At 35.7% G+C, this 27,991-nt stretch overlaps 5 protein-coding genes and 1 non-coding gene across 7 annotated transcripts; 1 reads left to right on the plus strand and 5 right to left on the minus strand.

Moving 5' to 3' along the window:
• Positions 1-1,265: 1,265 nt before the first annotated feature.
• On the minus strand, positions 1,266-3,218 carry AT2G36835 (uncharacterized protein). The gene is made up of 4 exons (NM_129239.4): positions 2,850-3,218; positions 2,657-2,767; positions 2,204-2,272; positions 1,266-1,575 (listed from the first exon to the last, which is right to left on the minus strand). Exons 1-4 carry the CDS (start codon positions 2,991-2,993, stop codon positions 1,525-1,527), a joined length of 375 nt encoding a protein of 124 aa, NP_565852.1. The 5' UTR covers positions 2,994-3,218; the 3' UTR covers positions 1,266-1,524.
• ACR10 (ACT-like superfamily protein) lies at positions 3,206-5,505 on the minus strand. Its single transcript, NM_129240.3, has 6 exons — positions 5,083-5,505; positions 4,744-4,971; positions 4,561-4,666; positions 4,157-4,478; positions 3,756-4,040; positions 3,206-3,657 (listed from the first exon to the last, which is right to left on the minus strand). The coding sequence occupies exons 1-6, from the start codon at positions 5,234-5,236 to the stop codon at positions 3,520-3,522; spliced, it is 1,233 nt and encodes a 410-aa protein (NP_030235.1). The 5' UTR covers positions 5,237-5,505; the 3' UTR covers positions 3,206-3,519.
• Positions 5,506-6,356: 851 nt separating this feature from the next.
• Positions 6,357-21,650, minus strand: GSL8 (glucan synthase-like 8). Its single transcript, NM_179940.6, has 50 exons — positions 21,145-21,650; positions 20,976-21,073; positions 20,572-20,738; positions 20,138-20,249; positions 19,788-19,898; positions 19,560-19,685; positions 19,379-19,468; positions 19,154-19,251; positions 18,957-19,074; positions 18,413-18,547; positions 17,878-17,954; positions 17,718-17,796; positions 17,240-17,332; positions 17,055-17,157; positions 16,822-16,945; positions 16,546-16,732; positions 16,423-16,475; positions 16,015-16,075; positions 15,668-15,749; positions 15,355-15,404; positions 15,141-15,227; positions 14,942-15,027; positions 14,773-14,800; positions 14,144-14,241; positions 13,972-14,053; positions 13,712-13,872; positions 13,458-13,578; positions 12,652-12,749; positions 12,469-12,559; positions 12,218-12,378; positions 12,026-12,135; positions 11,799-11,933; positions 11,586-11,654; positions 11,330-11,495; positions 10,808-10,931; positions 10,524-10,643; positions 10,127-10,242; positions 9,940-10,023; positions 9,596-9,708; positions 9,376-9,428; positions 9,109-9,285; positions 8,985-9,032; positions 8,374-8,532; positions 8,167-8,280; positions 7,984-8,072; positions 7,737-7,895; positions 7,504-7,606; positions 7,304-7,423; positions 7,135-7,185; positions 6,357-7,040 (listed from the first exon to the last, which is right to left on the minus strand). Exons 1-50 carry the CDS (start codon positions 21,350-21,352, stop codon positions 6,621-6,623), a joined length of 5,715 nt encoding a protein of 1,904 aa, NP_850271.5. The 5' UTR covers positions 21,353-21,650; the 3' UTR covers positions 6,357-6,620.
• On the plus strand, positions 21,405-21,590 carry AT2G36854 (uncharacterized protein; the record flags this gene model as incomplete). The annotated part of the gene is made up of 1 exon (NM_001124985.1): positions 21,405-21,590. One exon carries the CDS (start codon positions 21,405-21,407, stop codon positions 21,588-21,590), a length of 186 nt encoding a protein of 61 aa, NP_001118457.1.
• Positions 21,651-21,847: 197 nt separating the features above from the next.
• Positions 21,848-21,931, minus strand: AT2G36860. The gene is given in 2 exon segments: positions 21,848-21,884; positions 21,895-21,931. It is a non-coding gene; the product is annotated as a tRNA-Tyr (tRNA).
• A 2,361-nt stretch (positions 21,932-24,292) lies between these two features.
• Positions 24,293-26,514, minus strand: XTH32 (xyloglucan endotransglucosylase/hydrolase 32). 2 transcript variants are annotated; one of them, NM_129242.3, is made up of 4 exons: positions 26,103-26,514; positions 25,901-26,001; positions 25,601-25,818; positions 24,293-24,921 (listed from the first exon to the last, which is right to left on the minus strand). In NM_129242.3, the coding sequence occupies exons 1-4, from the start codon at positions 26,314-26,316 to the stop codon at positions 24,555-24,557; spliced, it is 900 nt and encodes a 299-aa protein (NP_181224.1). In that variant the 5' UTR covers positions 26,317-26,514; the 3' UTR covers positions 24,293-24,554. The 2 variants fall into 2 exon arrangements, with proteins under 2 accessions (NP_181224.1, NP_001318367.1); NM_001336611.1 differs by lacking the exon at positions 24,293-24,921 and having other exon boundaries at positions 25,045-25,818; positions 26,103-26,403.
• Between the last annotated feature and the right edge of the window lie 1,477 nt (positions 26,515-27,991).

The following is a 27,991-nucleotide window of genomic DNA, read 5'->3' on the forward strand; positions in this document are numbered from 1 at the left end:
TAGCTGAGTGACTGACCAATGCATAAATTATTAATGTTTGGGTCCCAAAATTTTCACAGATCTTCATCATTTTTAGGTTTTCTTCTCTAAATTATTTTCATTATTAGTATTCCAGTCTTCTAGGAAATGATAAATAGATTTATTATCCTTATGAATTTTGTTGAACTATGATTCATTATATGAGAGTATTTTGTAGAAACTAAGTTGTAGTAAAGAATACACATGATTAACATTTTAAGATACTAACCATTCTCACTCATAGAGTAACGTTTTTGTCTGCATACATCACCTTTCTTTTAATACAAGAAGAAGATTAACAAGTATCAATGTATCATCAAGGTACATTATTAGGGTTCTCTTTTCTCAAAGATATTGTTTATACTTTTAGGGGGTGTTATTCGTTAATGGATTTTAATAGAATTGAAATCCAACACTAATCCACTGTTATTCAACTAATGATTCTAAATCCAGCTTTAAAATCTAGTGTTATTGGAACTCATATTTGTAAATCATGCTTAATAGATTTTAAAGTTTGGTGTTATTCAATTAAGATTTTAAATATTTCATTAAAACCCAATGTTATTCAAAACTAAAAGACTTGTAAAATCTTTGTATATTAATTGATTTGAAACGAAACCTTTTTGGAGTTTCATGAGTAAATCATTAGAATCAAAATCCAAGACATATTGCAGAGATTTTGAAATTCATACAAACATATTCTTAAAAGCAATATCAGAAAACAAATCTAAAGCTTAAAGAATTGACTTTAACTCCATAATTGAATAACACCATCTTAGAGTTTACTTTTTGTTTTTCTAAAGTAAAACTGGTACACACGTTGTTGGGTTTGTGGAGAGATTATGTTCACTTTTTATGAATTCAAATGGGCCGGGCGGTGCCTAACATTCTCTCCGTGATTATTTAAAGTTTTCGCTTCTTTCTGTTACTCCAACGACAACGTCACTTATCAATGATCTTGTTTATTAAATCATATTTCTTACGTGAGACAACACACTACTTGGACAATTTTATTCCGTGAGTTTTACCTTAATCGGTTTAGAACTTCATTTTGGTTAACCATACGTCTATGGTTAGTTATTTTTAGGTCGAATTCTATTTTCAGCGAGTGTTTTAACATGTGTAGTTCGTGAAATCGGTAAAAGCTTTGTATCGTTTACGATCCATCGACGAAAGATGGTTTATTCTTGACTCCTGAGATCCCATTTTGGAACTCAAAAGAGAACTTCATTCATTTCGACAAGGAATGAGTGGAAAACTTGAAGAACGATGGAGATAATAAGCCTTTAAAGACATTTTTAAAACTGTCATTAAAACCAATTATTTGATAGTATATAGATTCTGTCTGTAAAAATCCTCTATACAAACACACGCACACCGTATTCAACTTTGCTCATATCAGATCTCTCTGCCACTAACAAGTTCTGGCGACTAGACAGATATCCCGCAATCCCAAAACTCCAGGTGTAGAACCTTGACAAGTATATGACCGGTTATCCACTGTGCTTAGCGGTCAATGAAGGACTTATTCATCAGCTCGACAGCGTTGTCCATGAACTGCATTCTCAGGAACAACAGATAGATCATTGTTAACTTACAAGTTACAACCATCGATAATAGAAAACATCAATTATGATCATGCTAACAAAACAGAAAATAGGTTCTAATGCGTTCATACTACGTGCTGAACACATTTCATTTCTAATTATGATAATGATTGACCCGATGCTCAATCAAAATTCCGGTCTAACCGATATTTTCTGCCATTAGCTGTTTGTGTGCAGATGATTAATCTATGCATACCAATTAGAGTTCAGGTTTCTCGGTTAGAACCAAGTGGCTTGACTAGTAATGCTACCAGGATCCAACTCCCACTAAGTCTCCCTTGTTGAGCCACATAATTACTTTAGGATTTTTCCTAACTAACGAGCTTACCCACACACAAAAAAATGACCATCTATGATCTTGATATGCGAGGAGTTATAGGATACAATAACCTAACCCTCTCTTATAATAACTTCACATAACACACTAGCCTTAGGCAAACAAGAGCTTTAAGAGTTCAAATTAAACAAATACAGAGAATGAAACAAGATTATCCAAGGTATTGGCTCATATTGACAAGGTCATATACAAGTGGATAAATTTGATTAAGACACATAGCAATAAAAGTGTTGGTCTTTACCTTCCCAAGCATTTTCAGCTCCTTTCCCACTGGTTCCAAGAATTTAAGATCAACTTCAACAGGCCACACCTATTCAAATACACCCAAAAATGAAACTATTAACAAATGAAACCTCATACTCCATGAATGATTAAAAACCTATGGAATAAAAGAAACTAATATTTCCCTTATGTTCAGACCTAGGCAGCTCTACGGTTTAAGAAACTAATCTCAAGAGTGAGCCAAAAATCAAAACTTACACAAAACTACCAAATCAACTCGAACATTCTACAAGGAAGACAACAGAAGATGACACTTTTCCTGTATGAATTCTAAGCCAATTTGAATACTAAAAACTTCTACTACACACATGCAAGCACAACAAATAACTATCCTCATTCTTTCCAATTCCAACACTCAAACATCATCAAGAGAACTCAAACTAAAGTAGTAATTTCTCAATAAGTAACAAACCTTAACACCAAGTAACCGAAGAGGTGTTACTTGGCCAGGAACAACGCATTCAGGTCCTGCGGATTCAAGTACAGCTTCCATCGCAAACCCACCTCCCACAGGATTCGGATGCTGCAGAGATTACACGCAACCCCATAATTAAAAAAAACTGTGAAAATTCCCAAATTTGATTGCAATCCGCAAAACAAACAACCTTCATGACGGAAATGGCGTAATCGGTTTCTGGGTTTTGAGAGATAGATAAAACCGGAGAGCGACTGATCTTAGGCACTGGTCTTCCTGACGAAACTCGCCATGGTGCATCCTCAGCTAGCGTCGCTCCTCCTTTCTTCGCCATTAAAGATTTCGTTTTTTTCGTTGGAGAAGCAGAATTCGAAATTGAGAGCCCTTAATTTATTCTCAAAGTGGATAGAAAGATTTATCTAAATTGCAAAGTAGAAAACTTTGTGGTCAGCTTTCGGATTGTCTTCGTGTGCTTCTTAAAGAGTCGCCATTTTTCTTAGGTTTCTCCTTCACTTTTTGCCCCTCATTAAGTGTTTAATTACGATATAGCCACTCACTTCATATAATATGAGAAAAATCTCAGCTCAATACAACAAAGAGAAAAACTTTAGCTTCTTACTATGAAACCCACACAGTACTCATTTACAACATTCCAACGTTCTGCTTTTCTCTACTTACAATTTCTCATCAACACAAAAAGAAAGACTCAAACCATATATACACACTGTGGCTTATCAGATATATCTCCTCGTATCATATTAATCTACATACACTCATTGCATCATAAAGTGACAAATCTTATAGCCATACTCTTTCGATGAGTCTGAGGTTAGCTAATGGTCCTATACTCTGAAAGATTTTCATTCCCAGCCCATCAAAGTTTTCCATACTTCTTCCTCTATCTTGCTTCTCGGGATTGGTAAGCTGTCTTCTTCGTTGATCAACACTTTGTACACCTCCCATTCTCTGTCTCCAGTCACGTGTCTTCCAATTTCAGCCTAGTAAAGACATCAGATTCATCGATATTTAGATGATACAAAAATGGACTGTTTTTGGTATGAGCTCGAATGATGTGATTGGGTGAGTTATATTATACCGAGAAGATGCAGGTATCGATCTTCTTGAGGGCAAGTGCTATGTCGTGGAAGACTTGTGGCCGTCCCTTTCCTGATAACTCAACTGGGTTTGTGACTAGAAGTTCAGTATCTGGACCTCGATTCATCATTACCACTCTCAGAGGTTGCTGTAGCTCTGCTCTTAAACGAGTAATCAATGCATTTAGCTTGCTCGAGTCAAGGATCTTTCGGCCATCAGATTGCACTATGAACAAGTCGATCTCACAGTTCTTTCCTAGTTTGATTGTAAAACGCCCATATGAGATCTGATCATCAAATAAGATTTGAGAAAACGAGTCTCATGTAAATAACAGTCGCAAGGTTTAAGCAAAGCATATGAATTTGAAGGGTCAGAAAAAACCCATTAAAGACTTGCACAAACCTGAATGTTGAAATCCTTGAAGGTCCTCATAATATCATAGAGAAGACCTTTGTGATCTTGACAAGTGATATGAATGAGGGTGTGAGCTGAGCTTAGCGAGTTGTCAACTGCAATAGAAACATTGCTTGAAGTGTGTAACCCACTCGAATGCTCTCCCGACACATCCGAGGAGAACAATGTTTCTGCAACCGACGAGGAAGTTGAGCAAGCTGTGATTTCAGGGCCAACAAGTTCAATGTCATAGCTGATCATTGAATCTCCTATAGCATCTCTCAGGTACTCATACACTTCATTCCGCCTCTTAACCGTCCCTAAAAGCTCTCTGACAAGAACAAAAACAGAACACACCTAACTTAAACATCCAAGGAACATCAAAAATCTCCTTTCAAGCTTTGTTTATATACCTAGTGTCTGTGACAAAGAACAAGTCCATCACTTTTCCATCAGGGGTAGTCGATATCTTAACTTTCTCAATGTTAATCTCAAGCTTGTAAAGAACCTCTGTGACATCTGCCAATACAGAAACAGTAAGGCCACAACTACCTCAAAATTCAGAAGAATCAATAAGCAAACAGAAACAAACTAACCATAAAGAAGCCCTGTGCGGTCAGAACAAGCTAGCTTCAATAAGAAAAGATCAGGAAGCTTGGGAGGCTGAGACTCAGAATCAGAAAGGTAACATCTTGAGATACCAAAGGCCCAAGAAAAAGAAGGACTTGCCTCTACAAGTCTCATCTTCAACAGATTCCATCTCGTGTTTGGTTTCCCAATCACCCAGAAGACCAAGTAGCACCATTTTCCATCAGTTGAGACATCTTCTCAGAGGAATTTCATCGAACACATTCAGGTTACAAACCAGAACAGATATCAAAAAGAAGAAATTTTCGAAAACCACACAAAGTAAAATGATGGAATGGAATTGTTACCTCCTCTGACAATGTTGAGGCCGAAGAAGAGGAGGATACGACAGAGATCACAACCCAGACCAGTTTTGTCAGGACAATTGATGGTTATAACACTCGGGTCACCTTCTTTCTCCGATTGACTGATTATCACTACGTCGTCCGACAAAATTCCCATCTTGTACCTTAAAGTTTTGAACTTTTTCAGCTTCTGTGATGGTTTAGTTTGGTTTTTATTTGGAGATGAGAAAGATAGAGTCAAAGGTGTTGTCGTGTTGAGCTTAAGTGATTCGTCGTGTTGTTGTACTTGAACCCATGTTTGTGTTGTTCCTCCTATGCTTTAAGCTCTAATTGTGATTTCTTCCTCAAAACTATCTTATTAATCTTCTCTCTTTGGTATCTGATTTATTTTTTCTCGTTTTAGAGGTACATAGAACCCACTAATTGTCTAATTCCATTTTATATTTTTAACTAACAAATTTTTTAAAAGCAAGTCTAAATAAACAATGGTGGTTGGTTACTAGTTTTTTTTTTCTTTTTTTTTTGGTTGGTTACTAGTTATTAGATGAATATTCTTGATTGATGAATATTCAGGAGAATTATCTACTTGTAGGCAGTGTATCTAATCCAAATTTTGTGTCCCAATTTTGGATCCTAGTAATTGAAAATCATATCGGAATGCTTTTGATTAAGAATTTATTTGAGTATTAGTGAGCTTTTGTTGTTCATTTTGGAATTTTAGTGAACCTCAGTTTCTTAATTTAATTGTATTTTAGTCAGAAGCGTTTACTAGTCTACTCCTAAAAGTGAGGACTTTAGGCGATAGTGATAAGCAAATGACAAGTCCTACACGATTTACGTGACCACACTACACTGTTTGTGTTTTATTACCAGAACGATGTGAGCTGTGAGCTCAGATGTTTCTTAATTCTTAATTCAAATTACTTTTTCCAAATCTACTTTTTTAAGTCTTATGTCACCACGGGTAAATTTTACTTCTTGAATCCACACACTACTAAATTCCACATGAAATATTAATTTTTCTGAGACAATGATGTTTATCTGTCATCACGTATTTGCAAGCAATCAGATCTTTCCTTGCGACAAAAATATACCAATTACGATGACTGTTACCTAAAATTATGATTCACAGTATTTTGGTTTAATGAATGATTACATAATCAGCGTGCTACGACTTCAAGTACCAATCTAAGCCTAGTAACATTACACCCATTGGCACAAAATAAAGTCATCACAGACACCCGCTGACCACTACCTATAGTGTAATATAATTTCCAATTTGATAGTTACAGGAACTAGAAAGAGTCTCTTAAAGATTAAAGTATCTCAGACAATCAACAAATCTCATTTTAAAAAAAATCAAGTTACCAAAATATAGTCAACCTATGACAATAAACAGTAAGCTTAGAGTAAACAAAACTAAGATTACAACCATATAAAATTCGAGTCTATGAGCTTCCAATGATGTTCTACAAACTCTACAAACAAAATGTCTAATACTTCTTCTACTTCCACACTAACTTCTCTCTCTCTCTCGTTCATCAGGTCTCAACATTAGCTCTGTTTCCGGCAAGGATAATGGAGATTTCAAGTCCGCGACTGAAAGCTTGGTTGAAGAGGAGCCGAGACTGGAACGTGGAGATGAAAGGGAACCAGGAAAGAAGGGCGATCGGAGAAAATATGAGCATACCCATTGCAGCATCATATATACGCCCAAACTCACGGACTGTTTCCCACAAGCCCAGGACCCTAAGCACCTGTTTCCATGTGATGGCTAAAGAGAGTAGAGCCCAGCCGGTCGGGATAAAACCAAGGACACATGCAAACATGTCTGGAATCGATAGATCTGTCATTGCAATGGCTACAACGATGAGGGCGATGAATGTGATCGAAGCCACTCCCTGTAGAAAACGCAGTGCCAGCAGAATGTTGCTTGATTTTCTGGGACTATACCAGAAAAGCTGAAGTAACAAGGAGGCATGATAATGTTAGTGTCATGGGTTACCAAAAAAATCAAAATCTGGAGAAAACACTAATGAACATCTTAGTACACACCTTAAACAAGAACACAATAACAACCAAAACAACCCACGAGTAGCCATAGAGCTGCAAAACACAAAAGAGAGGATTCAGTCAGGCACACTCATGCAATAATAGCAATGTATTGGAATGCAATAGCTCAACTGAATTAAACGAGGATAGAAGGAAAAAAAGCAAGCATTACCGCAAGTGAAGTGTTTTTCCGAGTGAGATCAAGCTTGTACACAATGCCATATTGAAACATGAAAAATCTCAGGCTCAAAATAGTCTCCAATATCCTTCCTCTTAATGTTTGGATATGCGCCTGTAAAGGAACACAAATAGTAAAAAAACTAGCCAATACAGAATACGGTAATACATCAAAATACAAAATTTTGGACAGACCTGTTCTTCCTCCCACCACGACTCCCAACTGAGCTCTCCCTTTACTCCCACTCCACCTTTGTACATAAGCCAACTGACCCAGTCTTCAAAATCCTCGACAGTCCTGTATCAAGCATGAAAGATTACAGGTCACGATCCAATACAATTTAAGACATAGTGCCATCTGTGTCACCAGAGAAAATCAATTGAATACGGAAATGGAATGAAGACCAAGTAACAAGCACAGTACTAACTTTTGCCATTCAAATCCAGAGGGATTGAAGATATAGGGTGCAAACAACCAGGATATTACAAGGAACCAACTGCTGATAGTTAGCAAAACGAACGAAGAGGCACCCCCGTCCGTATACCCATAGGCAATGTAAATGATCAACAGTAGAGCTACTTCAAAACTGCGCAAAGTTAGTAAGAAGCAGTTCACTAAGCATCCACATGATAAATGTTATTTGGCATATGTAACTGATTAACAAATGGGCTTACGCTTTAACAAAATGACTTCTAGAATAAAGTCTGTAATTATCGGCAAACTTTATGTGCTGAACCACAAAACCTCTGCCAGTTGCTCGATACTGTTGATCAAATAAAGAACGCACAGGCATTTGAGAAAGTTTAAAAGAAAAAAGAAAAAAACGGAAACATTGCTATGTATAAAAGCAAGTATACCTTTGCACCACCGTGAAGAATAGTACGTCCAAAGTAATGAGTTCTTGTCCCGAGAGAAAATGTGAAAAAGACAGAACACAACTGGAATTGCATTGTAATGAAGCTGAAAATAGCCTGTGATAGAAGAAAAAACATATGCTTCAGGACACTTTAGTAGAAGAGCTCTCTCGAACTCCAAAAGGAAACGGAGTGAATAGGTCAACCAACCTTTAGCAACCCAAGTTCAAGTATGAAACCCATCACCATAGGGACGGCAGTAAAGATTCCAATCTGGACTAAAAACTGTGCGTTTAGTGCAGCATCCAATGCAGTGTTACCTGACAGTTTGGCTACTCTTGATATTGCACGATCAGCACCAGAAAAGGCCTGAAAAATACCAAGAAGTAAATGATATCAAAGGAGGCAAGGGAAGTGTCTTAAGAAATAAAAGACAACAGATGAAAAAGGAAAGAAATGCATAATACAACCAAGTTGCAAGAATTAGATAACAATACTTTTCCCAAGAACGTTTTCCATGTAAAAAGGTCAATCAACAAGTTTGATGCCCAGTTGTGTGTGAAAAGTGCAATATGCCTTTGATATTTGAAAAGGTGGGTCAAATACTACGCATCCATATTGGTATAGGATTACAGAATATAGTTGACGGCAAATCAATCTTAAACTACTTGAGGTTGTACTCTTAAAAAATTATGCAGTAAGCAACACTGATTTTAGAGTACACATCCGCTACTCTACACCTTTCAGAGAGCAATTACTACCCATCATTTTAAAAGAAGATACAGTGAAAAAATGAAAAGATAGAAGGCTCCGTAACATACCAGATAAACTCTTCCATACAAAAAGACGTACACAGTAAGGACGGTCATCTGCATCAAAGAATTTTTTTAACTACATGTGGTTATGGGGGAAACAGACTTACAGAACACAAGAGAATGAAAGTACCATTGTGCAGACATAGAATCCAACTGTTGTGAAGTAGAATGACATCATTCTAAAAAAGTCAAACAGCTGCCCAATTCTGTAGACATCCCTGCTAAGAACTTGTTCTCCATTTCCACCTGCTACCTTCCCTTCAAATAGGGCAATCTGGTTAAGTCCTACATCTCTTCCTTTACCAACCTACATGAAAGAATTTGTATGGATCATGTATTCAGATCGACATGAGATACAAGCTAAGTGAAGAAACATTTAAAGCAAGTAAGTCGTTGCCTGAATATACTCATGGTGGGTGATATTCCCCTGCCTGAGTGTCGAGTTAAATCCTGCAAATATTGTCATTGTTTATAGGTAAAAAGCTCAGATTTTTCAAGAACATATCATGGTTAAGCTTTTTTAAAAATTAGAACGTTGACAGTTCAAAAAGAACTTATTAAGTTTAAAACAGCAATCAGGAATTTAAATATATATAGCACCAATCTACTACGCATACCAGCATATATATCTTCACTGATGTTAATAACACGGGATGCTTTGCTGATTCCTCCGCGAGTTATATGAAATATTCTATCGAACACATCTGGATGCCCATAGTGCATTCGAACTCTGCAAGATTAGTTTTGAACAAATTGAAACTAAGCTGTCACTGGAAAGTGGTAATAGATTAAATAAAAACAATCCAATAAACCGGAAAACGAGTGCTGAACCCATTTTACCAAGTAAATGCAAGCAGATGAAGAGAAAGCTAAAACATGTAACAAGCTCCACAATAAAGGAAAGTTCACAATGAAATGTAGTCCTATTGCACAAGTTATAGTCTTAAGCGAGCATACTCACTTAAGTGGATATGCTAGAACCCGTTGACCCAACGTTACAAAACTGGTCTCTTGATTCGACATGAACCACGCCAGTGATGAAACACTGCAATATCAATTTGCCACCAATGTAAAAGTGATAAGGATAAAACATATGATATACCAAAAAAAAATTCTAGAAACAATTTTCTAAGGCGAAAACTGCAAACCTTCCCGTGAAAACATGCTCTCTAACTCCCAAAATAGTAGGACGTCGAATTCCATGTTTTCCATGAAACTCCTCAAGTAGATTTCTCATTTTGATTGCTTCCTCCAGATAATTGTCCTGAAGAACATGAAGAATATAGTGGATCAAGAAAAACAGTTGGTAAGAAGGGGCCAACAAACTCCTGCTACATAATTTGTTCATTAATCTCCCGGTTATCAATCCTTTTTGAATGAGGGGAAGAAAAGTTTGGGAACCTGATGATGGCCAAAAGCGGACCTTAGGAATATAAGACAATCACTATCGGCCACATGCATGACGGGTTTAGCTTATCCGCAGTACGACTCTCTTAATGTCAATACAGAAATGTGCCGAAACATGACAAAGAAGTGAGGAAAAACCTGATTCATATCTATGGTCTGGATAGCTTCTCCCCGCGTAAACACGATAGCATGATTTTGATTCTCAGGCTTCCCTTCACCAAGTTTAGGATCTCCGGGAAGTTTAATTGAATAAATTTCCTATAGCAAAAGTGAAAGTTATTGTGTGCTATGTATCTCATCAATCCACTTGAAGAAAGTACCAACTATTTAGACCAGGAAAAACTTTCTATTTTGGCACATTTAGGTATCTAAAACCAATTTGACAAATTAACCATTCCAAGTATCCACAAAATATCATATACCTCATCTTTTCCGTGAATGTCAGCTTTTACTAATTTAGAATAGAATTCCTTTTTCCCTCCACTTCCACCATCTCCATTTCCAACATCCTCCGAATGTATGAAAGCAACTCGTAGCGCCTCGTATCTAGTTGCAAAAGAAAAAATTGTAACATGGGATGTGTGTAAGATATTGTCAATAAAGGATGTTCTGTTAATGAGAATTCAGAGATAACACCATCTACATAGAGAAAATTATTGCAAATAAATTTACAAAACTTTTGCAGGTTTTTCATATCTGGATCTCTGTACTAATGCACAGGGTAGCAGCCTACTCAGTCTACCAAAAAAAGGGAACAACTGCAAGGTTCCACTTCGAATATGTATCTAGACAACCTAAGAACAATCAACAGACAAATGGGACGAACTGAACTACCATTTAGCCATTCCTGTAAGACATTAAACTTCATGACTAGAATGATTACATCCTCAAAATTTATATGCAAAAATTAATATTGGGCCAAAATAAATGCAACTAATGCACACCTTTGCAATAAAAGTCCGATATCAGTAGCCTCTGGTTTCTTTTGCTGTTTCTGTTGCCCATAAATTTGGCACGACACAACATACGTAAACTTAAGGTCCGCTTGAGCTCGAGCTTCAATTGACGATTCAAATCCTCGTGGCATGTTGGTCAGAGATGCATCATCCACTGTAACAAAACAAAACAAAAAAAACTGCTCTTACAGATATGCCTTTCCTTTGAAGGGAATAGTCACAAAAAAATTAGGAAACCAAGTACCTCCCAAGCCTCGTCTTTCTAAGAAACTCTGGAGCATCAAAGCCCTTCGGTAATACATCATACCTCGCACTTAACAACAACAAGAACAAATTAAATTAGGCACTCGAGTGTGAAATTCACCATATTTCTACATTAAAATCCAAACCTATTGAATGTAAATGTATTTGTAAGAAATTATTTCAGAAGTGATAAGCAATACAGATCGTTTCTAACCAGTCCTCGCTAAAGTCTGTCCTCGATAAGATACCCAAAACCGAAGCTCCAAAGCATCAGTTGAACTTGCTTGAAGATCTGCATCCCCTGTTGATTCAGACCTGCCAATCCTCTCCAAGAAGTTCTCCCATTCATCTAAAGCCAAAAATAGATGGATATCAGCTCTCAGCTAATGACTATATTGACTAAGGAACGACCTCACACGCCTAGAAGTAGAAGATATATACCAGGAAATATCTTTTGAAGATAGAAAAGAATAGATATTCCATCCTCATTCTCACTTCGCAGTTCTGAGGAGCTATAGAGCACTGTCTCACTATAGTATGGGGTGAAGACACTGTTCACAAGAATTTAAAATGGATATTTATAAATTAGGAGGGAAAAAATAAGTTACATGTCAGTCAAGTGAAACCACATACCTGAATGGAACCATTTCAGCAACAGGCCTTGCTTGGGGCATATCCATAAATAACGAATTTGTGAAAAACTCCAATCTTCTTCTTGCTTCTAGATTTTTTGGGACGTTAGCAGCGGCATCCTTCACAGTGAGAAGAAGATGTAGCCGCTTGACCTGCTCTATCTGTTATTATAAACAATAATACTATTTGCATAAGACCACAAAACCAGTATCTGGAATAAATTTCCTTCTTCTTCTTCCAGAAGGACTTACAATTTCTGGGTCCCTAGGCCAAGCTATTCTGGAAAAGAGACGCCCTTCATTTCGAGCCCGTGCTAAAATATTCCATGTATCAAGCTGCTCCCTGTTGCACATAGATGAACCCCTAAGATATTTTCTCCAAGACGGTTGAGAATACAAGTTAAGATTTGTGAGGGCAAGTAAACCTAGTAATACCTTAAATCATGTGAAAGAAGGTCATGCGTGACCACCTCGTAAAAATCAAACATAGCTTTTGCAGCACCTTTTGCAAGATCTGGGGTTTCATTTCGAATCTGGGATGATGTTCAGCAAACCAAGTCAAACAAGATGAAACAACTGAGATTTTAACAATCAACAGCATAAAATTCCGTTAGTCAAAAGTACTGAAAGATGACATTACAATCTAAGTATCAAATGTAGAGAGACTTCTAAGAAAAAGTAAGATAATATAAATACAGTGATAAATTCAGTACTTATTGACATAATAAGACTACTCTTGCCCTATACTTAAGGCCACCTATAATCAATAACAGCAAGAAAAATATAATCTAAGAGAAGCTAGTTGGGATGCAATAAGAACGAAAAGGGAATTCAAAGCTATCCAGTAGAGTAAGAAAATTTAAAAGCCTAATATTTTCAGAAGAAGGATTAATAACTCTCATAGCAAAAGAAAAATTCCCAGTATTTTCTAAAGAACAAAAAGCTGAAAAATGTATAAATCCCCAAACGTAAGAAAAATGAAAAAAGAGGGTCTAAGCATCACACCAGCCTAAAATCCTAACAGGAGGAAAATGACGAAAATCTTTCTTCCCCACATTATGGCTTATAAAGCCAAAGTCGGAAATTGAAAACAGTAAACAAAACTAGCAGCAAGAGAAAATACATTTTTCATGGATATATCTTTTGTGTTTCTGAAAGCAGCATTAGTTCACTGAAAATCGTTCGTTAACCTTCTACCCAAAAAAAAAAAAACAACTAGTCGCAGATTTAAGAAGGCGTACCAAAAGCCCGGTTAATGCAGTAAATCTGGAAACCACTAACTGAAGCTTCTTAAGATTTAGAGTTATCGCAAGGGAACCCTGTTCTATACTGTTGCTGATCTCCAGAAAAATTCTTTCCACCCTATTACCAAAGTGAAAAGAGGCATAAATATAATGTCACATGTAAAATTCCAAAAACAGCAATCTATGGTTAACAGACATGATCTTCGCATATTAAACAAACATTGAGATTCAAGCAAACTGAAATACTGTACCAACGTCGCCCTTCATCATTAACCATGGAATTCAATATTTTTTCAACACTGTAATAGCACTCCTGAACTGCATACGCCATGTATTCATCATCGCATATTTGTCTCCATAGTACTTCTTGTGTTTCTTTGCACTCCATGGCTAAATCAATGGCTACCAGAATCTGAAAAACAAAAGAAGCAAGAATAATTCACACATGAGAGAAAAATGTCACGCCTGAGCTCTCAACATTAAAGAGAGGAAATTATTTAACAAGCTGCACCTTACTGCAGAGAAGAAACAAGGGCCACTGGACTAGTCTAAGGCTCCCCGTGTTACTGGGAATAGAAAGCAAATCCATCTCCCTACAGTCAAAGAATTCAAATGTATGAGTAAGAGGCGTTGTACAAACGGCAAAAAATGAAAGAACACGAAAGCATGTAATAATCAATAACCTGTTACTGAGATAATCTTCCTCTCTCAAGCTCTTTATTATCTCATTCCAAAAAGGTGAAAACATCGCAGCATATGCCTTGTTCATATCCTGACCATCCTGCCAAAACAGTCGGAAAAAGCTCTAAGAATTAATCATTAACCAGAAAAGAAAGGTTAGACAGAGAGAAACAATCAGCGCAATGCACAGGACAAAGTGGGAACGAAGAGTACAATTAGGGTATAATGAAGTATTAGGAGAGAACAAAACATAGGAGCTAAAATACATGGCAAAAACAACATTATAGAGTTACAGCAAAAGCTGGAGAAGGACAATTTTCTATATTAAGGACTTTCAGAAATTAAATTCTGTTACATCCACGATCAATGAAACAAGATACAATTACAAGCATCATCGACTTTAATTTTCCTATTTAAGCATGGAGTCACAAACATATGATACTGAGAACAGTTATTGTTATCACAAAAGTAGATGTTTGAAACTGTTTTGGCTGTAGTGGCCAAAACATATAATTGTTGATTAGATCACAGAGCCATTTTTAGACAAAGAACTAACAATGTAAGGCAATAATGCAAGAATATCTATTAAAACATCGAGTGATAAGACAGAGAGTTTAAACTTATCACTAACCTGAGAAGCATGTTGGCCAAGTGGTACTCTGAAATATATCATTACAACAGAGATTAGGCGGCGAAGGAAGCCCAAAAAGAAAAACTTTAATATACTGGTAATCATAGGCGTACAATATTGTTTATGTTCCAAGAAATGTAACAAAATAAAGACAGATCCAAATTATAACCTTTTCACAACAGGAGAGACAAGGTTCTGAGCAAAAGCCTCTGGAAAACTCTCAAAACGCTTATGAACCATCTCGATGGTGCGTATCTAAGATAGAAAGATAATTGAACATGGTTAGTAAGGGGACCAGCAATATAACAGAACACAATATCGTTCTACAAAAAGATTTAGCAGTAGAACATTCTAGGGTTCAGGAGTACCTCGCCTAGGCGAGCTTTTGCACCCATCACACCACCAATAATTGCAGACAAGAGTGTGTACCATATATGAATATCCATAAGATAAATCTAAACATCAATACCAAATGCCACGATTAGTAACTCATAAAGGACAAGAGTTAATGGAAGGTAGTTACGAAAGAAACTCTTAGACAGTTGATATCTAATTAAGAGGACAACTAAGGAATACACTCACCGCCAAAACTGGAGCCCACAAGCTAACAATGGTCAACGCATGATCGTTAGCTGCCAATTTTTTAATGTAGCAGAGCCACAGGTGTCAGCAACATTTTCAAAGACAGTAATCAGTAACAAGTTCTAGTCTGTATTATGGTTGATCAGATACAAATATAATATTATTCAGTTAAAATTCAACATATCTTGTAGCCAATGAAGCAGACCTTCCTGACTAATTTGTTAAGTCCGTGTAGACACATTATATTTCTTTTAAGTCAATTAACATCCAGCCAATTAATTCAATTTGAGCACTTAAGCATAAATACACTTACATTTTGAGACAATATCATGCCATGAATATTGAAATGGAGGAAGATGAATGATAGTGTTGGTGGGTTTAACGAGTGGTTTGATCTGCAACATGAAGAAGAACCGTCAGGTAATATCGTACACATGCTTAGTTAGTTACTTAATAAATATACATTTAACAACCAGGCTGCACGAGAACAACAACTTATACAATGGAGAAGGAAAAAGCATTCAACATAGCAGTTGCCTATATACAGCCTCAGACATATCCCCTTGTTTTTTTAATGAGTACACCACAGGTGAATTCAGATATGAGAGATTTCAAATTCTATAATAGTAGCAAATATATACAGCTGTAGAAACTCCTTGCCTGGAGGAAGTATGCAAATGTGAATTTGGAGGCCAGGACAACCAACCAAAACGCCACATACCTGAAAATTAGAGGAAAAACTTTGAATAAACTTAACTCAGGAACCAAGGTTTTTGTTACCAAATTCTACTACGATCCCAAATCAATCAAATTCTTCGAAAACAGCAACTAAACCATTCAAACATTTTTTGTGTAAAGTGACGTTTTTTTCAGGAGGAAACTCACACTTTAACATGAAGATGTCTACTCTCTACAGACAAGTATCCCTAAGCAATCTAATTGATTATATGTCGATCGTTTATCCATAATTCAAAACTTATTCGATTAAGCAAATGAATTTTAATTAGCCATCTAACAATGAACATTTTTTGTAACCAGCAATATAGTTTGAAAAGGCAGGTACACAACCTGCAATAATCACTTAAATTCTCAAAGAGGCCACGTCCCACGAAGTATCGTTCCTGAAAGAGAGAAGAAGCATCAACACTGTGCTTACTTTTTCTATTATCTAAAGTTCTACTAAATGAATACCTGATATATCCACTTAAAAAACTGGAAGAAAGATTGATCTGACATTTCTGACAGAGCATGGCATGCTGGAAGTTTGACTAAAAGTCCAAAGATGAGGCGAACAGCGGCATAACACCCCAATACAAGAATGTATAAATGGAAGAAAAACTCATTTTGGTTTGGTTTATTTCTTTCATCCAGAACCTTCCTGCAATATTTGTTTCACAAAAGGTTAGTTGTTCCGCATACAAACTTTATCAAGAAGAATTAGCTCGCTTGGACAAATTTGATACATACACATAATAATACACCACAAATGCCGATCCCAAGCCCCACCAAAGAAACCTGATAACCAGCCTGGATATAGCCATTCCTCTTGCCATGCTGTAGGCGCCATACATAAGTACAACATCAAGAAGACCTGAAGAAATGACAAACATGAGATACTCAACAAGAAGACACACGTACATTTGCAATTTAATCTGAATTTTCTAATAGTAAGCCAACAGAGTCAAATCAGAAAAATTTACATTCAATGAAGTTCATAATAGCATATGTAGGCCCAGCACTGAGTAAGATCTTGAAAGTTTCGATATTGAGATGTTCATTCCTGAAGGCTATAATCGTCAAAGACTGTGGACAAGTAAGAATAATAATAATAATTAGGAACATTATCAAATATACGCAGAACATTGTTCATAAAAACCACACCAACCTGGAACATAATAAACATGAAGATCCAAAGTCGAATAAAACTTCGGAAAAGGTGAAGGTATGTCCGATGCTCAACAAAGCTACTTTTAGCAGTCTACATTAAATTCAAAGAAAATGGATCAGGCAAAGTTGTTGCAGAGACATGGAAATATGACAAGAAGACAGAAGTTGAAATTGTGGGACAATAATTCTCATTGGAGTAATTCCCCTACATAGACGTCGGAGAGAAATATAACTCCCAAACTATCAGATATAACACCCGCAACTGGACAAGACCCATTAAATGCAATCGTATATAATGAATGTAAGAGTTATCAGATACCATCCAAAATGAAAAATAAGAGAATCAGGGATAGCTTCCAAAGTAAAACTCACGAAAATTGAAGCCAAGAAGAAGTAAGTGGTCACAGATGATTGACCAAACGAAGAAGGAATGAAACATAAAATTCATGGAATCTATCCATATGAACAAAACTCACCCTTTTCCGCCCTTTCGGCTTGCTTAAAAAGCGTGACTCTGTTTTCATAGGCCAGCTTAACTCAAAGCAAGCAGGTGTCCTGAACATAACAAACAGTTAATGGAAACTCCTTGAAATGAGTTTATACTAGCAAATGTAATAGTATAAGCAAACTACAAACCAAAAGTATTCATTGAAGTCATCATAATTCCGCCATTCAGAATGTGCAGCTTTCCCACCATTGTTTCGAACAGTTTCCTACATGAGTATCAATTTCAAAACCAACTTAAGGGCTCACGCAACCATATACCAAAAACATTAATGTAAGACGCGTCAAATCCACATTAAAACATGCTAAAATTCCTCAGAAACATAGAATAAGATCTGATCTCAAATACGAAGTAGGGATGTACTTCAAATATAGGCCAGAACCACCTAAATACTATGTCAAGAAAATGATTAGAAGATCTTTAACGTTGTACTCAAATTAACTTAAAATAATGATACTTCCCAGACAACTGCTACTAATTTAAGTAATATGGGTTTAACACAAAAAATCATAACAAGGGTTTAGATACTCTATATACCCAAAAGCTCTGGTTAGTGAAAGAAATCACTCTTAAAACTATCATTTTTGCCTAGCATTAAACTGTTGAAATCTAATTTCCATAATAGAAAATTAAGATGCACAAAATCATTGTAATAGCGGAACTCACCGCTGAGATTGTTTCATATATAGGGCAGATAATTCGCTCAAGAAATGATACAGAACCGGTATCCGTTCCAGTTAAGCAACTGTCAGCACGAACAGCTTCTCCATGATCCAATTTTGCATCCAATTCCTTGGCCATCTAACAAACAAAAGGCAACTGTGTGAGAAGAGATATATTTTCACTTCGCATAGGGTGTAAAACTCAAGATCACATAGGCCTTCATTTTTCATCATTTCAGAATTTGCTAAATTAAACTATGTCAGGCTGGTTGTTTAACAGAAGCAAAGTGCCACGATGCAGAGACGATCAGATGCTACAGCAATTCTGACAAGTCTATTCTTGGCTTAGATGTGTGTGGTTTACAGGAGGACAATATATATGAACAGCAAAACAACACTAACAACAAAATCTGTAAAACCTAGACATTTAGATTTTTCCACAGTAAAGAATACGAAACAAAACAATCACTTAGCAAACTAATAAACAAAACATGAGTATACTGATAGCGGAAAATTGGTGTATAATCAACAACAATATGGTATCTTACGTTGTGAAATATATAGCAGATACACTCTGGAAGAAAGCGGACATTAGCAGCTTCACCCCAGATTAGGAAGTACAAAGAAACAAGAAACAGCTTCCTGTCCCGGTCAATGGCTTCTAACCTAATAGAAAACTTCAACGTCAATAAATGCACATGAAGAAAGCCTGTATTTCCATATCAGAGCTAGATTCAAAAATTACTTGTTGTACACAACGCGTATCCTCAAGTATTTGCACCACTTGATGTAGTTGTCCAAAACCTTTAAGAAAACCTCATTGACTGCATTCTCATCAATTTTCTACATAAAAAGATTAAGAGGTCAAGATTTTAAGAGGACAACCTCTTAACCAACAGGACAATCATAACTGTCCATCAGTAAAGGAGTATGCCACAAAAAAATAATACTATCAGAAGGAAAAACTCACTGGGTCATTCTGCCCAGGTATACTAAGCTGGGACTGTGCATTTGAAAGTGTGAGAACCAAATGCTCCCGTTGGTTCCTTACATTGTCTCTCTGAGACAATGCTCAAGACAAAAAAAAAAGAGTAAGCAACAAGAATAATAAACAATCAGGGAAGAATTTGATCAAATAGTTATCACTATACCTGAAACCCAAAGATATACTCCAATAAATCAAACATATCTGCATCACGTTGTCCGGAAATCTCAAAATCAACGGGAAGCCTAGGGAAATGTTCAGTGTATCTGATAGCTTGGACTGCACCACGTACCTAAATAAAGACAATAGAGCCTTTTCTGAGTGGGAAAAACTTGAAAAGCTAAAACTACTAATACAAAATGAAAATCAAAGTTTTCATTCTTGTTTGACTTACTTCAGGGAAAACCCCAATTGCATTGGTCATGGACTGCGCTTCTAGAGGGACAATATTGTAAGGAGTTAGTTCCGCAGACAAAGTTGCATCAGCTTTTTTAATCCGCCCAAGCTGAAAACATAAACAAAAATATGAGTTACAAGATAAGTGTATAACGTGACAACTTGAATGATTGATTTAATGATCTTAGGAAACATTTATTATCAACTCATGCAGATGCAACTTCTGAACCAAGATCTTCTCATCAGAGTTATTAGATATGACTTTTTGAACGCTTGGCATCATCAGAACAGGAAGCGAGAAGCAGATTAAATAGCTTTCGAAACACAACAGGTAAGGGAAAAAAGTACCTCGTCCCTGATAGACCTCCCAACACCATTTGGATCAGCATCTCTGCTTAGCACCTCTAACACTTCAATTAGGGCCCTCAATGTGGCAAACACCTTCCTCATCTTCAAGATCCTATGAAAAGGAGGGGGAAAAAACAAGGATTAATTATTTATGGTTTACAAAAAGAAGAAGACAACAGTACATCTCAGAAACCATCTCCACTACAGAATCCCATCTGTATAAGTGAACAGAAGCTATCAAGATAATTTATAAAAACGTCCATACCAAACAAATTAATCTACACCCAGAAAATCACTGCCGAATGAAAGAACAAGCATCAACACAATTCAGGACGCATGTTTCAGATTTAGAGAATTTCAGCCATTTTCTAGGGATAGAATCCAAATACTGTCCTAAAAAAACAGGAAACCACAAGGATTAAAGATGCACATACTCCCCCACGTTAGAAGAAAAAGTTGTTCCTGATTCCCTCCACTTTTGCTCTTCCTTCTGAATATCATCCACTCTATGCCGTCTTTTATAAAGTTTGTAAAATTCCCATAGTCGTTCAATATCACGATCGCGGTCTATTGAAGCACCATCTCTCTTGGCAAGTTTTTGCTGCAAAAACAAGTAAACCCCTTCGATTCAGAACAAGTAAACATACCATTTCACATAAAATAAAAGCAAACCAAATAAGAATGATGTTGCGTCTTATATCTCAACATCAAATGTGCAACAATTAGACTCCAAACGTAGAATAAGGATATATTCCCACAGCTATATGCATGTGAATTAAACCAATACACAGATATAACATTGTGAGACATCGTAAACAACCAAGATGATGAAAAATACCTTAATCACGGACATCAAACCAGTTTTGAATTGAAGAACACCTCTACCATCACTGTTAGGGTCCAAGTTCTGTGCCATAGAGTACGCTTGCTCACATACTACATCAGACAAATACAGTGTTAATAGTAGAGCCAATGAATCCCACTCAAATAATGACACAAATACTTACGAATTCTAGCTACAGAAGGATCCTCAGACTGAATCTCATCAGCAGCTTGTAAGATAGCATCGATATTTGTAGCTCGACCAAGTGATGGCGGAACTGCTCCAGCAAGTCCGCTACTAACACGCTCATGACCTTGACCTGTATTTCTCAGCTGCTCTCTTCTTAAAGTGGCTCGAACCAGCCTATCCCAATTACTATAAACCCTAGCCATAATTTTCAAATCCTAGAGGAGGATTTCAAATTCTCTCAAACCAAAGCTTGTGATGTCCCTAAAGAGGGTGAAACACCATGGCACAAAGAGAGAAGATGAAGAAACGCGAATAGCTCGAGCTGGAGGATTCGAACCCGGATGTGACGGTGGTGTGTCGGATGGGATCTATGGCGGATTTAAGAAAACGAGTCGATTTGATTCCTTCGTAAAGTGGGTTTTCTCAAAGAAAATAAAATGAAAAGTGGATTTGGAAAAAAAAAAGAAAAAGTTGAAAATTACAAAATAACCTTCCCGTTTCGAGCCGTTCCTTCCAACTATGTAATATAACTGTCGTGTCAAAACACGGATTGAATACTAAAACGTCGTCGTGTTCATGTTAGCGAAACCGCGTTATCTTACTTTTAAATTTTGAATTATCGGCCCATGAACGAATAGGCAGGCCCAAGATCAAGATTTGTATAGAAAAACAAAAAATGGAAATTTAAAAACTTAAAATCCGACCTGCCGGAATCGAACCAGCGACCTAAAGATTACAGCTACTACTACAGTCTTCCGCTCTACCAACTGAGCTAAGGTCGGTACTGACAGTTTCTTTGTTTTATCTTGATTTATTCGTATTGTTTTGAAACTATGGACAATTAGGTAAGATGCTTATAACATGTATATTGTATCTTCTAAGTTCTAACAATAATTAATTACAATACATTCTATTATTTCGATCATTAAAAAATTGGAACTTTTATTCCATGTACTATTTTGGATTCACAACGTTAATTCGAGATTTTAACTATAATTTTTCAGATATAAACTCACATTAAGAATATTAAAAAAATTAGATTTCAACTGTGATTTATATCTCTAGTTTCAGATAAAATTGTGAGTTTCTTGTTATTCAAGACGTACACAAAGAGGATAAATGACATTGAAAATACTCAAATCTTATTCTGTCAGCCCATAAGATAAATCATTCAATTATTTGATCACCACGAGTTGATTATCTATAATGTATTAATTACCGAAATAATGAATGAGATTTACTAAAACACAAAAAAATGTAATGAAATAGAGAGAAGGGAAAATGACATTAGCTAGAAAGGAGACAATGTCTGTCGAAACTCAAAGACAAGGCTAGCCCACTATTATAATCTGCAGATCTCATGATCTCATCAATGTCCAATGAAATCATTTCGACGTGGAACCTCGAAAGCCCTTAAGTTTTCTTTTGTTTGTTTTTTTCGATATTTATTGCACATTTGTAGTATATTGTCCATAATCTCATCAATGTTTCCAATGCTTAAATTTACCATAAATATGATGTACCACTAAATGCCATACCATGGGCTCTACGTACTACAGTGTATTTTTTGGGAGATGACTTTACAGGATAAAGTTTTTAGTTAATTCACACTGTAATGTCTGCAAATGAAATGTTTTGTCTTTTGAGTGTCATTACCATTGAGAACATAAGATTTCTTATGTCACAATTTAGAAACATTTGGTATCTCAAGTGCAAATTTATTGGCTTTGGAAAGCTTGATATCAATTTTAAGCAACATTTTTTCATGTCTTTTTGTTTCGAATTGTTTAGAGATATTTCGTTCAAACTTTACGTCTCTCAAAAGTCAAAACGTTGACTAGTAATTTAGTAGTATGAAATAAGTAAATACCTACAAATCCATATTTAATTAATAATTTTCACATGGTTCCATTACCTTCGAGTCCATCACTTACTCTGCCACTCGCATAAATGTCACTTAACTGCACACCACCGATCCTCCTTAAATATTTTGAATTTTACTTGTTCGGACGCAGAATCACATTACTTTTTTCTTTCTACAATCACTACCTTTTAAAGACATTTCTTACAACAAATCTTTTAAGTACAACAAAATTCAGTAAATTTATAAGAAACATATACTAAACTTACAATAAAATATGAATTTAAAGAGTTCAAGAGGTTTTCGATATTGTTTCTAATTAAAATTGACAAGATATTGATAAAATCCATCTAAACTGCTTACGATGTATCTTTCAAAAAAAAATGTGAAGAAACATTATCGTTAACTTTGCAAACATATCAATATATATCAAGCAAGTTAGGAGTAAAAAGTTTTTTATTAATGATATATATATATATATATATATATATATATATATATATTTGTTTATTAGTATAAATAATTGAATGTGAAAACATTATCATAAAACACCAAAGGAGGAAAAGAGAAGAATGGGTCACTAAAGCTTTGTGGGCTAGTTTTCTAGACGAATGTTTGGTGTTTCAATTGTCTTGTGCGCATCTACCAAATGCGGATATAAAGCTACTTCGCATTGTTTAGTCGTATTCGTCCATTTATTTTTAGAAAAGTAGTGTGTGATGGCCACTTCGTGCATGATTTTGCATATTTCTTTGACAGTGGATGGCTTGGATTTGTTATTTATACAGTAACAGTAGATACTAGGATCACCATAGAATATACAGCATAAATCATTTTCGTTACCTAGGCTCACCTGAATCCATATTAGGTGTATTCTTCAAAATTCCTTTAATCCCATTGATACAATCCTTAATTTAGAATTGGTAAAACAATAGTGTATGAATGTTGTAAAGACTAGATCATCCTAACTGTTATTACCAATCAAAACTTTTTAGCTTGAAAAAAGAATCGAATTCATATTATGAATTTCATATTTTTACAATGTATAGGTTGCAATCTCTGACTTGTCATTTTGGTCCTTGCATTTATTTTTTTAAATGCATTTGAAAATATGTCGACTGTTTTTCCTAAATGTGAATTTCATTTCCCTTTTTCAGATAATTTGTGATATATGTTTCGCTTCATCATCATTTTTTTGCTTATCATTTTCTAAGGACAAAACATTTTACACTCCACTTTAGTGATACTTTATACGTAACCAAAAAAAAATGTGATCACGGTATGGAATAACTGAACAACATTTCAAACAGTTTTGTTTATGAGACACAGTCACAGACGATTGACAAAACAATATGGTACCGTACTGGATACATTTACATAAGAAAAGATGATAAGTCAAAAAAAAAAGAAAATTTATTTTCGTGAAACAACCAACCACATAATAATAGTAATGAAAAAAATCCCAAAATTGTACCAAGCTCTTTCTGGTATTAACTTTGATGTGATTAAAACTCTCAAACTTTGGGACTTTCATCGAATATTTCCTAACGCCAACATTCCGGCGTTAAAGAATGGTCTCGCTTATAATCTTTGCAATAATTGTATACCATACTATGTGTTTGAACCCATCTCATGGCTTGGTGTTGTTGTCGGGTTAATCCGCCAGAACGGTATGGCGAAGCCGACAACGGATAGCACCGAGCTGACGAGTAGGCGGTGCAGCCGAGCGCTTTAAAATTGGTGTATTTAGCAGTGAAAGGTTGATATTTATAGTCGGCTTTGTATTTACCGTCTTCCGTTGCCCAAGAAGAAGCATCCCATATGGAACCATAAAGCCACATTGGTCTTAAAGGAAATGTAGACGCACTCTTCTTTGGGTATCTTCTTATGGGAATATCATCCACCAAAAATCTGAAATTACAAATGAACAAAATAACTATATTAGTTGATATAGTTTCCTACTTTTTCTTTGTTCAAAAAAAAAAAAAAAAACTTTTTTATACAAGAAATAGATTAAAATATCAATGTTACATAGTAGCATTCTGATAAAAGTATGAGAATTTAAAAATAAAATAATTGGAAATAATAAATATAAATGCTAAAATTTGGTAGGTAGATTATGAATGTCCCATTTATGTTGTCGCACTCGCACCTCATAGACTTGAAGGACTCATACTTAGTTAAGAGAATTAAAAACTTTAGTTACAAATACCACATGAGAAAATAATTTAATTATTCATAAAACTCCAAAAAAAATCAAGTATAATTGTCACCGTCGTACAATCACTGTCTCTTTCTTGTTCGTGTCTCTAATTACATCTTTCCTTGCCCGAATAATGCAACCTAAGGGTAAAGATCTTTTCCCAATTCTAAAATAAAATAAAAGTTATGTAACGTATGTCTATTTTTATTGTTTACTATATGGCTCTAGATACATCCACCTAGGTCCGTGGCCAAAAAATGAATTTGTCGTATCTTCTCGTAAGAACACGGATCTTATATACACTATCGTTATTAAAGGGTTAGATTCAACAAAATGAAAAATATAAAAACCATTTTTGTAGGAGACATTAAGTAGAAGAAGGCTTACATGATTTCTCTAGGGCTCCAAAGAATAGCATAATGGTGAAAATCTTTAGTTGGATCAAACCACAAGCGAAACTTCATCTCACGGCCAATGATTTTCCCATCACCACTTCCTCTAATATACACATTTGTCTGAAGTGTGTAAGGCTTCCCAAATGTTGTCCCCAAAAATTCTATGTCTACCTCATCATGGAACCCTGGATGTGCCTCATTATTTGATAGCTGCAAAATTAATTTAATTAGTTTTAATTAAGATCACTAATGTAATTAAAAAGTAGTTTCTTAAGTGAGTCTCTAGTCTCACATAGAGAGATGTGATGACTCCAGCAGTGTAGCCAGGTTGGAGTTTGATGTTTGCTCCAAAGTAGCCTGATCTGAATGGCTTCACTGACTTGAATCCACTTCCTATTTATATAAACCCCAAATACACTATTGTTAAAAAGAAATAAACTTCACATCACACTTGAAATACCCACATGAGAAAATGAGAAGAGTTTAATTAGTACCTGAGGTTCTATCAAGCCAGATGGTGAGGGCATTTTGGTCCATTCTCTGATGCTGAGGACCCCAAAGATTCCTAAAACCTTTGTAGAAGTTGAGGGAACCAACCTTGGAGCTTGGCCAATAACCAGGTGATGGTGGCCAATAGGCATTCACTGAGGATCCCCATAACACCAGCAAGTGGAAGATTGAGAGAAGAGAGATCAAAGAGTTACCCATTTCTCTCTTTTTCTTCTTTTGTGTGGAGTGGAAAGAAGAAGAGTGGAGTACTATATAAACGCAGAGAGAGAGAGAGAGATGATGTGGGGATTGATGGACATGAGTATGGCATATATTATAAGCTTTTATGATGAAAATTGGAAATGAAACGGGTCCTAACTATAAGGACCCACTCATGGAAATACATTATGAAAATGAGTGGTCCACTCACCTAAGACTCTTAAACGGTCTAAAAATATAAAAACATCACTAGCATTACGTTGCTCTTCTGAGATACACTTACATTCTATAAATTTATGGAAAATCTTAGGTTAAGATCACATTCACACAAAATTGACCGATACAAGGACAAGTGGTTTCAACACCGATTGGCATGGCCTACTACAACATATGCGTAGATACCCCTGCGTCTCATAATCTCCAAAATCCACCACCAGCTTTATCTCTTTCTTTCTTTCTTTTTTCTTCTCAGCTATCATAGGAATATATTACAAGATGAAGTGATGTTGTGTAAAGCTATTAAGGTAACGCCAAAGAAGAAAAAAGGTTGATTGAACCCCAACTTTTGTAAATAGAAAGAAAAAGCCATGAACTCTCATTAATCGTGTTTGGTCAATCTTTACATTCCGACAAACAAATTTTTCGTTGTTGAGACACGAGATTCTGATGATTAATTGAGTATAAATGAGATTAGTTTGATTCTCTTACCAACCATAGATGCTTGTTAATCATAAATATTAGCGATTTTAGATGGTTAGAAAGTGTAAATAGTGCCTTGGAAGATGGTCAATCTTGACTTAGTCGTCATCTATGCTCAATTATAGGTTCTTAACGTTTGCGCTTGCTTTATGCTTGTGAAAGTCGAAGATATAATTGCTTCATGCTTGTTACTAAATCCCCAATCCATGACTAGTACTTGCGATCCACCCTTCATGATAAGTAAGTAGTTGCGGTGCAGAGAGGTATTCATTTGAATTCTAAAAAAAAAATAAAAAAAAAAATCCAAAATTCGAAAACATTATATACTACATCGCCATATTTCATAGAATCGCCGATCATGTTTTGTTATATTTGTCCTACAACATTTAATATTCGAGTTTTACTTGTTTTCACTCGTTTCACACAAGCTGTCTTGGTCCATGCCCCATAATGGAAATGATCTGAATGATTAGTATCCAATAGTGCACGTACGCCTGATCATAATAAATACTATTATTAATATAGATCTATATTGCTAATTTAATTAATCACATGAATCTATTCTATAAATTCACTTATTAAAATTTAAAGGTATATATCCTTTTGAAAAGTTTTGACCTCAAGTTTTCGAACGAGCGTAAACTTACCCAAAAGAGAGTGATTTAGGTATTTAAACAGTTGGATTAAATTATTAATTATCATGATTAGTATTTAAATCTGATCATCATTGTAAGAGAATCCTATACCTCCCCTTTGTCGACATAAACGTAGGACCTTTTTCCATTTTAATTATTTTTGGTTGCAGGAGATATAAATCAAAACCTTAAACTTTGCCTTTAGTCAGATCTCGAAATATCGCATCGATTTCTTTGACAAAAAAAAAAAAAGAGATCGAACCGATTGATTGAAGGTGCATGCTTTTTGGGGGAAGTGGTAAAAAAAAAAAACTTTCTTACGTATATTAACAATTGTTGTA

The sequence above is a fragment of the Arabidopsis thaliana genome, chromosome 2, assembly GCF_000001735.4.
Source record: "Arabidopsis thaliana chromosome 2, partial sequence".
NCBI classification, from domain to species: domain Eukaryota; kingdom Viridiplantae; phylum Streptophyta; class Magnoliopsida; order Brassicales; family Brassicaceae; genus Arabidopsis; species Arabidopsis thaliana.

Coding starts and splice junctions, on each gene's coding strand:
- AT2G36835 (NM_129239.4), bottom strand. CDS start 2,993: ATGGCGAAGAAAGGAGGAGCGACGCTAGCTGAGGATGCACCATGGCGA. Junction 2,768..2,849: donor ACGCCATTTCCGTCATGAAG/GTTGTTTGTTTT, acceptor TAATCTCTGCAG/CATCCGAATCCTGTGGGAGG. Junction 2,273..2,656: donor TTCGGTTACTTGGTGTTAAG/GTTTGTTACTTA, acceptor GTATTTGAATAG/GTGTGGCCTGTTGAAGTTGA.
- ACR10 (NM_129240.3), bottom strand. CDS start 5,236: ATGGGAATTTTGTCGGACGACGTAGTGATAATCAGTCAATCGGAGAAA. Junction 4,041..4,156: donor TCAAGGATTTCAACATTCAG/GTTTGTGCAAGT, acceptor TTTGATGATCAG/ATCTCATATGGGCGTTTTAC. Junction 3,658..3,755: donor TCGATACCTGCATCTTCTCG/GTATAATATAAC, acceptor TGTCTTTACTAG/GCTGAAATTGGAAGACACGT.
- GSL8 (NM_179940.6), bottom strand. CDS start 21,352: ATGGCTAGGGTTTATAGTAATTGGGATAGGCTGGTTCGAGCCACTTTA. Junction 16,076..16,422: donor AATTTAAGTGATTATTGCAG/GTTGTGTACCTG, acceptor TCTAATTTTCAG/GTATGTGGCGTTTTGGTTGG. Junction 12,560..12,651: donor CTTCTTTCACATGATTTAAG/GTATTACTAGGT, acceptor TATGTGCAACAG/GGAGCAGCTTGATACATGGA.
- XTH32 (NM_129242.3), bottom strand. CDS start 26,316: ATGGGTAACTCTTTGATCTCTCTTCTCTCAATCTTCCACTTGCTGGTG. Junction 26,002..26,102: donor CTGGCTTGATAGAACCTCAG/GTACTAATTAAA, acceptor TTATATAAATAG/GAAGTGGATTCAAGTCAGTG. Junction 25,819..25,900: donor GAGTCATCACATCTCTCTAT/GTGAGACTAGAG, acceptor TTAATTTTGCAG/CTATCAAATAATGAGGCACA.